General features: G+C 40.1%; 1 protein-coding gene across 11 annotated transcripts in view; it reads right to left on the bottom strand.

Annotated features, from left to right (window-relative positions):
• Positions 1 to 12,429, bottom strand: part of LOC131684641 (uncharacterized) — a 579,369-nt gene that overhangs the window by 59,664 nt on the left and 507,276 nt on the right. For 9 of the 11 annotated variants that reach the window (XM_058967666.1, XM_058967671.1, XM_058967670.1 and 6 more), the window contains 5 exons: positions 7,648 to 7,953; positions 7,422 to 7,562; positions 7,202 to 7,354; positions 6,945 to 7,075; positions 6,317 to 6,400 (listed from right to left, as the gene is read on the bottom strand). In XM_058967666.1, the coding sequence (XP_058823649.1) occupies positions 6,317 to 6,400; positions 6,945 to 7,075; positions 7,202 to 7,354; positions 7,422 to 7,562; positions 7,648 to 7,953 (815 nt within the window). The remainder of the gene's footprint in view (positions 1 to 6,316; positions 6,401 to 6,944; positions 7,076 to 7,201; positions 7,355 to 7,421; positions 7,563 to 7,647; positions 7,954 to 12,429) is intronic. The other 2 variants (XM_058967667.1, XM_058967677.1) reach the window with 1 other exon arrangement.

Genomic DNA, 12,429 nt, shown 5'->3' with positions numbered 1-12,429 from the left:
ACCGAAGCAAGTCGCTCCCGGTCTAGGAAACCTGAGTTCAGAAAAGGAGTTCCCAGCACTTCCAAGTGTTCCCATATCTCCACCAGTAAAAGAAACAAGTGCTGGTTTAATGAATTTCTCACATTGTGGACCGAATTTTTACAGCATCAAAAATTTCTGACCCTCTTAAAAGCATCTTGACAAGCTTTCTCCCCGCAGTAAAACATTTTTAATGCCACTACAAAATGGCCCATCCTTTCAGCGATTGTATCGTTCGATGGCCAACTCATCGAACGTGGTCACGGATCTGATCAATATTCTACAGTGGAATTGCTTAAGCATTACCCCGGAAATTGATTCTTCAAAAAAGTTAATAAATCATTTGAAATGCGATGCTTTTGCATTATGCGAAAAATTACTCCAGAAATAGATCTCAACTTGCACGATTTTAATATTTTTGCTTGGATCAGAATGACTCTTACGGAGTACTTTTGATGATCGAAAACTCTTTCAATCGAATCAACCTCTCCTCAACACCAGCCATTGAAGTTGTCGCTTGCCAAACCAGAATTAAAGGCAAAGACTTTTGCCTTGTTTCCACCTTTATTCCCCCTAGAGTCTCAGTTAGCCATCGATGGCTTAGCGATATTACGGAACTCCTCCCCGTACCGAGGCTAGTTTTTGGTGATTTTAACTCCCAAGGCACGGCAAGGGATTGCCTTTATGACGATAATCGATCTACCTCACTCCATGAGTTTTGCGACAACTTCAATATGACCATTTTGAACACAGGTTCCTGCAGCTCCAGCGCTTCCGAGCGCCTTAGACTTGTCCCTCTGCTCGATATCGCTGCGGCTAGATTGCATGTGGAAGGTAGCCTCTTATCCTCATGGCAGTGAACATCTGCCAACCGTAATTAAAATTGCTAACGGTTCAGGACCACCGGACACAATCAATGTTTCATATGACCTAACACGAAATATTGATTGAAATAGCTACGCGTCCGCGATATCCGGAAAAATAGAGTCCACTCAAGAGCTTCCTCCGGAGGAACAGTACGGGCTCCTGACTGGCTTGATTCTCGATACCGCGAATCTGGTACAAAACGCGTACCAGACGCGAACTATCGCGGACTTCCTTCCAACCCATGGTGGGACAACGAGTGCTCAGACATGTACGCGTATAAGACCTTCCGGGACGGCAGGCTACCCGCTAGCTACCGACAATACGCGATGGCAGAAACGCACATGAAGGGTTTGATGAAAGTAAAAAAACATAGCTACTGGGGCCGGTTCGTTGGCGGGCTAACGAGAGAAATATCGATGAGCACTTTTTGGGGCACGGCGCCTACGAAACCTAAACAGTACTAACGAGAGTGTGGAATATTCAAACCGTTCCATTTTGCCAAGAAGATCTACCGCGTCCACTCACGATAACGCGAACGAAACACTGTTTTCAATGGTGGAGTTCTCCCTTGTTCTCTTTTCATGTAACAATAATACCCCATGGCAAGACAGAATCAAATTTAACTTGTTAAAGAATCTGCCAGACTCCACCAAGAGACACTTGTTGAATTTATTTAATAAGTTTCTTGAGAGTAATATTGTCACTCATGACTGGAGACAAGTGAAGGTCATAGCCATCCAAAAACCAGGAAAACCAGCCTTCGATCACAACTCGTATCGACCGATTGCAATACTGTCCTGTATCCGAAAGTTGTTCGAGAAAATGATCTTGTGTCGCCTTGACAATTGGGTTGAAGCAAATGGCTTACTGTCAGATACACAATTTGGTTTCCGGAAAAGCAAAAGGACGAACGATTGTCTTGGGTTGCTCTCAACAGAAAAGCAAAGAACAGAAAAGTAAAGAGCAGATCGTCGCTGTTGTGCTATCTTATGACAAACGCCATTTTATGATAAACTGAGTTAGATATGCCAGATTACTTATCTAAAAAATTTCTACAAAAAGTGGCGTTTTCAGAATTTTGGCACTCGGTTTGGTTACTAAGATATAGCGAGAAACGTGCTGAGAAATTTTCAATTTTTTGCTTCAAATGACTGCATCTGGGGATTGGCTCAAGTTATCTTGATGTATAAGATGTTTCTATATGTAAAACTATCTGAGACACACAATGGCATAATCATTTTCAAAATAAAAATACACTAATTGTGAGAAAAATGCAGTTTAATATTTGGCAACACTGTAACCAAAAATAACATTTTTATTTTAGAATCCCTGACTCCTTCAAAATGCATCTCACCGATTGTTTATAGACCAACTGAAGCCAAAGATATAAATAAAAGTTAACAATTTATTCTTTTTTCTATGGAAAATTTTCCATGCACGATTATGACATGCCATACAAATTTTGTCATCAATACACACCTACTGTTACGACATTTTTCTGGTTCGACTCGAAAGGCACTTGGGGGATGCCACATTAGGTATCTGAAACAGAAATGCCAACAAACGATCAACTTTCTTCGTACAATAACCGAAACATGGTGGGATGCCCACCCAGGAGATCTAATTAGGTTGTATCAAAGAACGATCCTCTCAGTTATGGAATACGGATGCTTCTGCTTTCACTCCGTTGCGAACATACATTTCATCAAATTCAAAAGTATTCAGTATCGTTGTTTGCGTATCGCCTTAGGGTGCATGCAGTCGAGCCATACGATGAGTATCGAAATCCTGTTGGGCGTTCTTCTGCTGAAAAAACGATTTGAGAACTCTCATATCTCATATTGAACGCAGTGGTGATTGAAAATTTCGAAAGGCTTATCGAGCTCAATTCTCAGACCTGTTTCATGTCCCTGTATTTTGACTACATGACGCAGTATATTAATCTTTATTCTTATAATCCCAACCGTGCCCAGTTCTTAAATACTTCTAAATCTACTGTTTTTTTTTCGATGCATCCATGAAAGACGAGATTTGTGGAATCCCGGACTACATACGCCCGCAAGTGGTTCCAAACATTTTCTATAACAAATTCCGAGAAGTCGACTGCTCTAAGATGTTTTATACTGACGGATCAAACCTCGAAGGGTCCACTGGTTTCGGTGTTTTCAATCAAAATTTACCGTTTCCTACAAATTCAGTGACCCTGCTTCAGCTTACGCCGCAGAACTAGCTGCGTTGAAGTCATTGGGTAATGTACCCGCAGACCATTACTTCATCGTTTCGGATTACCTCAGTTCCATTGACGCTATTCACTCGATGAAACATGGAAAGCACTCCTCATATTTTTTGGGAAAAATACGGGAGCTACTGAGTACCTTATTTGACAAATCTTTCCAGATTACCTTGGTGTGGGTCCCTTCTCATTGCTCCATTCCGGGCGATGAGAAGGCGGACTCCTTAGCTAAAGTGGGTGTTCTAAATGGCGACATTTATGAAACACTAATTTACCTTAACGAATTTTTCAGTATTACTCATCAGAGAACCCTCCAAAGTTGGCAATTTTCGTGGAGCAATTGTGAATTAGGAAGAGGCCCACATTCGATAGTCCCTAATGTATCGACGAATTCTTGGTTCAAGGAGATAGATGCGGTTCGTGACTTCATTCGTGTGACGTCTCCACTCATGGCAAACCATTACACGCTGGATGCTCATCTCCGGCGTATTGGGCTCGTGGATAGTGGTATCTGCGCTTGTGGCCACGGCTATCACGATATCGAGCACATTGTATGGGCGTGCACGAAGTACAGTTCCGGCAGGTCTCAGCCAGTGGGTACTCTCCGGGCCCGAGGAAGACCATCTGCTGGTTCAAGATGTGATCTATATGTCCCTCGTATACAACTTCCTAAAAACTATCAATCTACAGATTTAACTGCCCCTTTTATTTTTTTATCTTTCTCAGTGCCCTTCAACCTGTACCATACACCCACGATGGTTTGACGCGACTCCAAGGCGATCATCTCTGTCGAACCTACAGCACGAACATTACACGTGTAACCGCCCGGCGTTCCAGTATATACTTCTTCCTGATGAATCCAAATCTTTACAAAATTCAATCACGCCCTTTAGTTATTCCTAGTTTTAAGAAGGTTGTAAAAATTGTCCCCCTCGGTTAAAAATGATTTGCTCCAATAATCTCACTGCTGAAAATGTCCCCCTCGTGTATATAAGATAGCTATAAAATCTCCTAGTTTGATTGCAAAAAATATAAATATGCAATCCCCTAGTTTTAAGGAATTTAAAATGTAAACAAAGCTAAATTGGCACATTTAAGCTAACACAAACGTGCCTTATTAAATAAACGAAATGAATAAAAAAAATGCTAGAACAATCTTTATATGTTTGTCACCCTAATGAGGAATAAATCTAGTTTTAGTCTGATCTTGAATGAAAATTTCATTCAGGTTAACTAATTCACCACGTTTAATTTTGTTTTAATTCAACTCGTTCAATTTTAGCCGTAGCTGCATCCTTACAAAAAAAAGTTCGATTATCTATCTTTAACGTTAGCTTAATCTGAAAAAAATCATAAAACAGCATTTGGCTTAATGGCCCAATTAGGATAAACTAGATCATAAATTTTTTTAAATAAAATTCAAGGAAGAGAGTCATTCAAAAAACATCAGCCTCTACCATAAATTTATGCCAGTGCTACGATCGGCTAGCAACCGTTCATAAGCATTGTCGTGCGATTGTGATTTCCAAGCACATGTTTTCTTTAAATGTTTTCTAAACTTTTGTGAAAAGTACTATTCCATTTTTTTACAGTTTGTTTAGGATGCTTAGTTTAATTGGTTTATGTTTATTTTGGTTTCAAGCTGGAATCGAAACTGCTTGTATCACTTTAGTTTCAATTGTTCCTAAATCGATTTTAATTTGATTCAGCCGAGGTTAAAATTAGATTAATATTTGTCAATACGGTTATGTGTATTTCAGCTTCAATTTGATTTCAGTTTCGTTTCTTAGTTGTGTTTTTTCTGAATTACACATGTATTCGTTCTTTGTGTTTACCGCTGTTAATCTTCTACCATTTTTTGCGTCAACTTCAAATGATCTGTTGATGTGAATAAATGCTGTACGATTAGAACTTAATAGTGTAATATTTCCAGTGTATGTATTTAACACGAATACTGTGGAGCCTTTCAAACCATTCCCCCCTTATGTTTTGCTTTGGAACTCACCGTATCACATCGTAAAGGTTGTCTTCCTTGAAGGCTGTCCCGCGTAAAAGAAATATCGCACATAAACACAACGACCCACACCCAATAAGGCGATGGAGCATGGCCCAGCATCAGCTTCAGTTCAACGGGTGTGAGAGACAGGGAGTAGTCGCAACAAACAAGTAGGTAGTAGCTGAACATAATATGTAACTTCGGTAAAGGTACAGCATGGAACAGCCCATCCTCTGGGAAAGTTTGATTGTGCCTGGAAGCGCCTAAAGTTAGGCATCGCAGCTCCATTCGCTGCTATTATTGTGGCTTTCGTTGAAGCATTTATTGTACGCAATAAAAAGAGTGGGGGAGCTTACACGTGGGTGTGCGCCCTAATGTCTGTGTGTCACATTACATTCGAAAACTTTGATTTATTTGCTTAGATGAGTGAATTTGCTGTTTATTTTTATTGCTTCCCCGCTGGGTAGAACCGGCTGTTCGTGGTAGGAGTTGTTTCACGAGGATCCCCAGTCGCCATTTAATTGCTAAGGAAATCAGAAAGACTGGGGAGAAGACAGTCTGATTCTGTGATCGTGTGAGTCACGTTAAGGTTGGCATACGATGGATATTTATTCATCAATCAACGAAACTAAAAAAAGTTTCTTTATTTACAGAATTTTGATTTAGATGCATCAGCAAACGTTAACTAAAGTGAATTATGAATAAAACTAGAACATAATCATAGAAAAATGATAATTTGTGAAGTGAACATTGCTGATAATCGTGAAACCCTTCGTATTCACCCACGGAACGCGTTGGCAGTTTTTTTTTCTCGACGGACAGCCTCCAGCATGTCTTCTGCGAATTGACCTTTTGTCCAGCAGTGGGTTGCCACGAACCAAAACGCATTATCAGGGGAATAAAGATATAATAAAATTTAATCCGATTTTCGGGTCCACTCGCACGATTGTTCCCACTTCATTGTTCATCCGGAAATGGAAACCAGCAGGGATAGATTATATTCGAAACTTTGATTCGGATGGTGGATGAGGGTCGGCCCAGCTGATATGGGTTAATTGTTGTTGCCGTGTTTTATTTTCGTTCCCAGACCGTCGTCCTTCTCGAGATTTGTGTGATTTACTGCATCTTTTCAACAGGACCTGTTGAACGGAAGAGGCAGGAAGGACGATGATCTCGGGGGGTGGTAGGTATAACTGACATACCCCCGGCTTGAGTTGAACTGTAGGAGCCGTGATTTCAGTCCACGTCGCGGAAGAGATCTAGGGCCGTCCGCCGATTGAGACGGTCTGCACATAAACATACGCGGCGGCGATGGGAATGGGAACGAAAGTAGTAGCATATTGGGTTAGGATTTTTTCGTGATATTTATTTCAGTAAGCAATTCGGAAGGTGGAAAATATGATTTGATGGCATCGTAAAGATCCCTGGAATTCCCGGAGAAGTCTGTACACAAAAATATTCCCAGTGCCTTTGGTCCGTCAGCATCACCAGAATGCACCCAAAAATGCACTAAATCAGTCAATGGAGTGTGAGCCGCCTACGACAACACTGGTCGTTTCGATGTTCCCATTCTTTTTATTTTTACTGAAAATATGTTTGGAAAATTCACGGATGGGTTGGATACGCTCAATTAACCAATTCATTCATCTTTTGTCACTCAAAATCTCGTATATAATGTGCAGCATCCGGAAGTGCAATATTGTTAAGTGAACTGGAAGACGTAATTTTATGTGTACAGACTTTACTCACATGGCAACGAAACCCGGAAAAGAGGCTGATTACCCAACTTCAAAGAAAAGGCCACACGCGTACACGTGAACCCGAACTTACTCAGCGTTCGTTTCCGGTGTCGGCAGATCTCCGATGGTGGTCAGCGTCAACGTTGACCAGTACAGACTGCCCAGGTACTTTCTGGTGAGTGTAGCATAGTCCCCTGGCCGGTAGGGATAAACCCAATCGCCCTGCAATGAAAAAAAAATGGAAAAAAAATCCAAATGTCAAATTTATCAAGCGCGAAAAAGGGTCAAACCCGAATATGTTACGAGTGCCGATTATCGTCCATTTCCTTTTCCATGCTCAACACATACCTGGAATCCTTCCGCCTCGGAGAGCAAGTAGTAAAAGCATCCGAACCAGTGGGCCAGAATGAGCAGGATGTGAATCAAATTTATGACCCGCCACAGATTGGGCCAAACCGTCCTGCTTTCAACGATGTAGTAATACTTTATTGCACGATAAACCTGCCGGTAAACGGGTACAAAGATTAGGAAAAGAATCATGTCACATTAAATCGGCGCAGCGACAAACCTTGAAAAACCGAGGAAATCGCAGCAGAGGCTGGGTGCCGAGGCGAATTTGTAAAATATCTAAAGGTACTAACGTGGCTAAATCTAGTAAAAAATCACTCGAGTGAAGATAGTGGCCCGCCAGTTTCCTCGAGTCGTAGACCTGTTGGAATGCAAACATTAATACGTAAACTGTTGCAATAATACGGAAACTCTGCTGTTCAAGAAAATATCGAGAATAAACCCACCATTAGTCCCTGTTCGAGATAGCCGGTTCGCAGCTGCACAACTACATCTACTATAAAAACAAGGTCGGTAAGACAATCACAGCTCAGCCAAAATTTGGAGGCATTTTCCTGCAGCTCCGGGAAGCTCTGGCGCACGATCAGCGTCCACATGTTGTACAGAATGCTGATGGTGAGCACCATTAGCCAGTAGAAGTAGAAATTTTCGTCCGGATTGACGACAGACTTCGGTATCTTCAGGCGCCGCCGCCGCCGGGCCGTTTTGTCCGGATCAGTGGCTCCCTCCGAGCCGGTATCCTCGACGGTTTCCTGGAGGAGAGAGTATGATTTAGAAAAGATTTTGCTACTCAAACGATTTGGTGATAGTCGAGGATACATGATGAAGGATAGAAATAAAGCATTATTTCTATAAAAATGTACGCCTTGATCGTTTATGTTATTACAATTTCAATGAAAATTCATGTTTTAGGTACATAATCCTGAAAATTTAGACTGCAATACATTAATAATTTTAATCATGTCTCTATAAAGGCAAGTCCTTTTAACTATAACCACTCACAGCTGCCGAGACGGGGTAGGCATAGTCTTTTCCTCTGGGCCAGGAGTCGTAGAGGGAGCCGAAATTTGAATAGAAGGAATGATTCTTACAAATATTATTTCAATAGCAAGTTATTTGAAAAAGGAAATTAGTGTTGCCCAAATTCTAAATTTTAGATCCAAAGAAATTTTTCGTGTTTACTTGAAAAATATTATTGTTTAAATACGAGAATCCGAAACTTTTTTTTATCTATAACCCGTTCATGTCCATGTTCTTTGTGGACAACAACATTTTTAAACAGCTATAATTTTTGATTGAGGTGAGATTTGCTCACAAAAACAAGTAAGGCTGATAAATGTGACTATCGCCTTTCATTTGAGTATTAAGAGTTACAAGGATCAGCTTTGGAACTGAAGTTATTGCAATTAGTCTGATTGGATTCCGATGGGACAGTTTACGTTGACGACGAAAAATGGATTTTTCTTATATTTTTGTGATGTTGCAATATTATTGAAAACTGATAAAACTTATCAATTTAGACTGTGTTTGGCTACGTTTTCCATGCAAGTGGACTATTGTAAATATTCTAGGAGAATTTTATTGAGCATTTGGAGGTAAAAATTGAGCAGCTTCTAGCACTGCGAGGGAAGCACTTATCTTTATGAAAAAAGGCTTTTCATTTTTCTTGACACCACCGTTGTCAAAGGAAAATAGTTTTGAAACCCTGCATGCACTAGAAAAAGTTGGTCTTGAAAGGCTTAACAAATTATCTCAATTTAAATAAATGTTTCCTTTTTTGGCATTTCGGCAGGAAAATTCTTTATTCTTCATATAATCTAGAGCTTCCATTGTTTCAGATTTTTTCTCTTTTTGTATTATTCCATATTTTAATTTTCTGCATTTTTATTGTTTCTTTTTCCATTGTGTTAAGGTTTTTTCATTATATTTTCTCCATTTATTCTTATTTTACATTTTTCTTACATATTTTGCTCCATATTTTCTTTTTTCAATTTATACCATTTTTGTTTCTTTTTAAAAATTCGGCCTATTTTGCATATTTGTCCCATTTTGCTTTTAATTTCTTTCATGTTAATTTTTACTTTTTCAATGTTATTGATCATTTTATTTGTTTCTTTTTCATTCGTCCGTATAATTGATTTCATAAAGTTTATTAAATTTATTTCACCAAACTTTTACGTTGTATAATATTTTTGTATTTTTTATATTTACCAACCTCCTTTAGGGTTTTTTCTCTATCCGCTCTTTTTCAATATTTTTTATCATTAAGTTTCTCTCATTTTTGTAAAAAAATGTTTTTCATTTTTTCACTTTTTAACTCACTTGATTTTTTACTTTTCGCTTATATCTCTTTATTGTAATATTCCAATTTTTTCTCATTTCTTGTATCATTTTAATTTTTACTTATAAATTGTTTAAATTTTGATTTTACGTGTTTTTTAATGATTTCGCTTTTGTCTGTTTTCGGCCCATTCCCACTTGTTCTTGTTTCTTATTTTTTCTTGAATCTATCCCGTCCTATTCTAATTTATTTCAATATCTTTAATTATTTAATTCTATTGAATGCGAAGAAGAATTCCAAATTCATTCATCAAAAAAAATTGTCCATTTTTTGATTTTTCATTGTTATTTTTGACCATTTATTCTATTCTTGTCTTTATCATTTCTTCTATTTTGAAACCCTTTTTATTATTTTTCCTTTTTTTTGTTTCCATTCTTTCGCATTTTTTCTTTAATTACCTATTTTTATATTTCGAATATTTTGCAATATTGTTATTTCTACGTCTAACTTAATGGAACCATTTGTCCATTTCTGTATTTGTTTCCCCTCTTTGTTGCCCTGTTTTTATATTTTTTGTTATATTGTTTTTCATGCTTATGATTATCCATTTTGCCGTTTTTTATTATTTTAACAATTTTGCAATATTTTTCTATTTCTCGTTAAACATATCATTACGGCTTGAAAGTCAACTGTCAAAGTCCTCTTTGAGGAGAAATTCCGGACGAACCGTTACTGGCTGAACACAGTTTATAGTACGTAAAGTAAGGGAAAAGTTTTCGCTTTTGTTTACTATCAACATCTGTGATTGGAGAGAAACCGTTTGTCCAGAATTTTCACTCAAAGCGGATTTTGACAGTTTGCTTATAAGCACTAATCATATGTTTGTCGAGATTTCTTTAATTTTTGTCTATTTTCCTTTATCATTTCTTTCGATGAGTTTGACTGTTTCAATTGTTCAATCCGTTTTATTTTGCTATTTCTTCAAAACTTTTTCGGACTGAATTTTAACTCTTCTTTTGTATTAATTTTTTCCTTTTTACGTTGATTCTTCGCTTTGGGTTTCTTTCTATTTTTGAAATTAGCAGGATTTTGACTATTTGCATATTTATTAATTTTTTTCCATTATTTTAAATGTCCTTTTTCAGCAAAAAAAAATTATATAAATGTTTATAATTTTTTCCTCATTTATTCATTTTTGCATTTTTTATATTGAAATGCAATCATTCTAAAAATCGTCAACCTAATCCTATCAACTTCTTCGCGAACTATTCGGTCTAGCCCCCATAAAGAACCTAGCCTACTCCGACGGTGAGTTCCCCGGCGAGAGAAGTTCTCCCGAAACCGAGACAATCAGCAAGGTGCCGAGGTCAATTCGGCGATTCCGGTGGAGCAGGGCGTCCGGTTTGCTGGTGCTCCGACGACTTGCGACTGGTGGTGTCTCCTCGTGGTCTACTTAGTCTTAGTACTCAGTCGAGATCCCGGTTGCGCATCTAGCTTTCGCTGGCGGAGAGTTCACCGGTGAAAAAAAACACTCCCGATACCGATTCGTCTTTGGTTTTCGCTATATTTCTATCGGCCAACTGGTAGAGTGCCAGGGTTCGTCCGGCGATCTGGGTGGACCATGGTGTTCGGTTCGCTGGCGCCCCGACGACCCATACCCGGTGCTTTGTAGCAGTGCTCTCCCGAAACCGTTGCTCGCTGTTCATCAAGCCATTTCCGCTGTAAGGCGCTCATGATCTGTAGCAGCACTCTGTTGACCGCGTTCCACTTGTTCACGTCGCTTGTCATTCTCTAGACGACATTATACGGGTTGATGTCCGGTTCTCTCCTTTCAAGCATCTCCCTGTGCGTCGCATCGAACTTCAGACATTCGAAGACCACATATCCCGGTGTCTCCTCCACGTTACCTCGAGCACAATAGTAACGTTGCGTGCGCGAGCCGATGAAAATACTTCCTGAAGCAACAGTGACCCGACAGGAGCTGTGTCAGGAGGAAGTTCAGCTATTCGTGCTTTCTATTGATGAGCCGGTAGGTCCACCTTCTGTTCTCTGAATTGTGCCATTGCTGCTGCCACCTCGCCATCGAAAGGATTCCCACCATCTTCCACACGTTTGTGGTGTTTCTCCGTTTGTAGCACTCGATATGCCACGCCAGGGTGATGCAGATGGGGATCATTCCGGTGATAACACGTACTGCCTCCGACGATGTTGATCTGTACTCTCGACGCGTACGGCCATCAGCCGGAACGTCATATTAAGCTTTTCACGGCTTCGCTTGGTTTTTAGCGCGGCACCACAGGTAGGAACCATATATCGCAGTAGCGATGGCGAAGCGCTATCCAGCAGACGTCTTGTGCTGTTTCTCGGACCGTCGACATATGGGGTGGTCCTCTTCATTGCGTTGTTTGCATTCGTTTGATTTTTCGCAGGCGTAGTGGACGTCGTTGTTGAAGCTCAACCGGTCGCCGGTTATCACTTCCAATTACTTCCGCTTAACTGCTTTCCAGTTGCTGACCAATAACATCTCCGTCTTGTGGTGAGCTATCAGCAACTTGACCCCATTCATCCAGCTCTTAATCGCGTCTTTTGTCTCCGTCACCGACACCTCCACTTCTTCAATTGTCTCATCCATCACCGCCTTCTGGCTCAGACACAAGCAGCGTGTAGCGTACTGAGCGTCTAGTTCCACCAGTAAGCTGGACGGCGCGTCGTCTATTGCGTGGCTCCAGTTTTTGTGACATGGTGCAATCACAAGTCGTCACAATCCTTCTTGTTAGATCAGCCGCATTCACGTTCGCGGTCTCGCCGTCTGACCGAAATGCTTCAATGAAGAGGTCTTTGATGAAATCTTCCATCTTCCACTTTTGCTCACCGGTCATCCACCTCCGTGCTGCAACAGGGTCGCTATGCGTATACTTCTCGCATACTCTTCAATCAACGGTCGCCG

The sequence above is a fragment of the Topomyia yanbarensis genome, chromosome 2 (assembly GCF_030247195.1).
Source record: "Topomyia yanbarensis strain Yona2022 chromosome 2, ASM3024719v1, whole genome shotgun sequence".
In the NCBI taxonomy this organism is placed as follows: Eukaryota; Metazoa; Arthropoda; class Insecta; order Diptera; family Culicidae; genus Topomyia; species Topomyia yanbarensis.
This window is presented reverse-complemented; position numbering and strand designations above follow the sequence as displayed.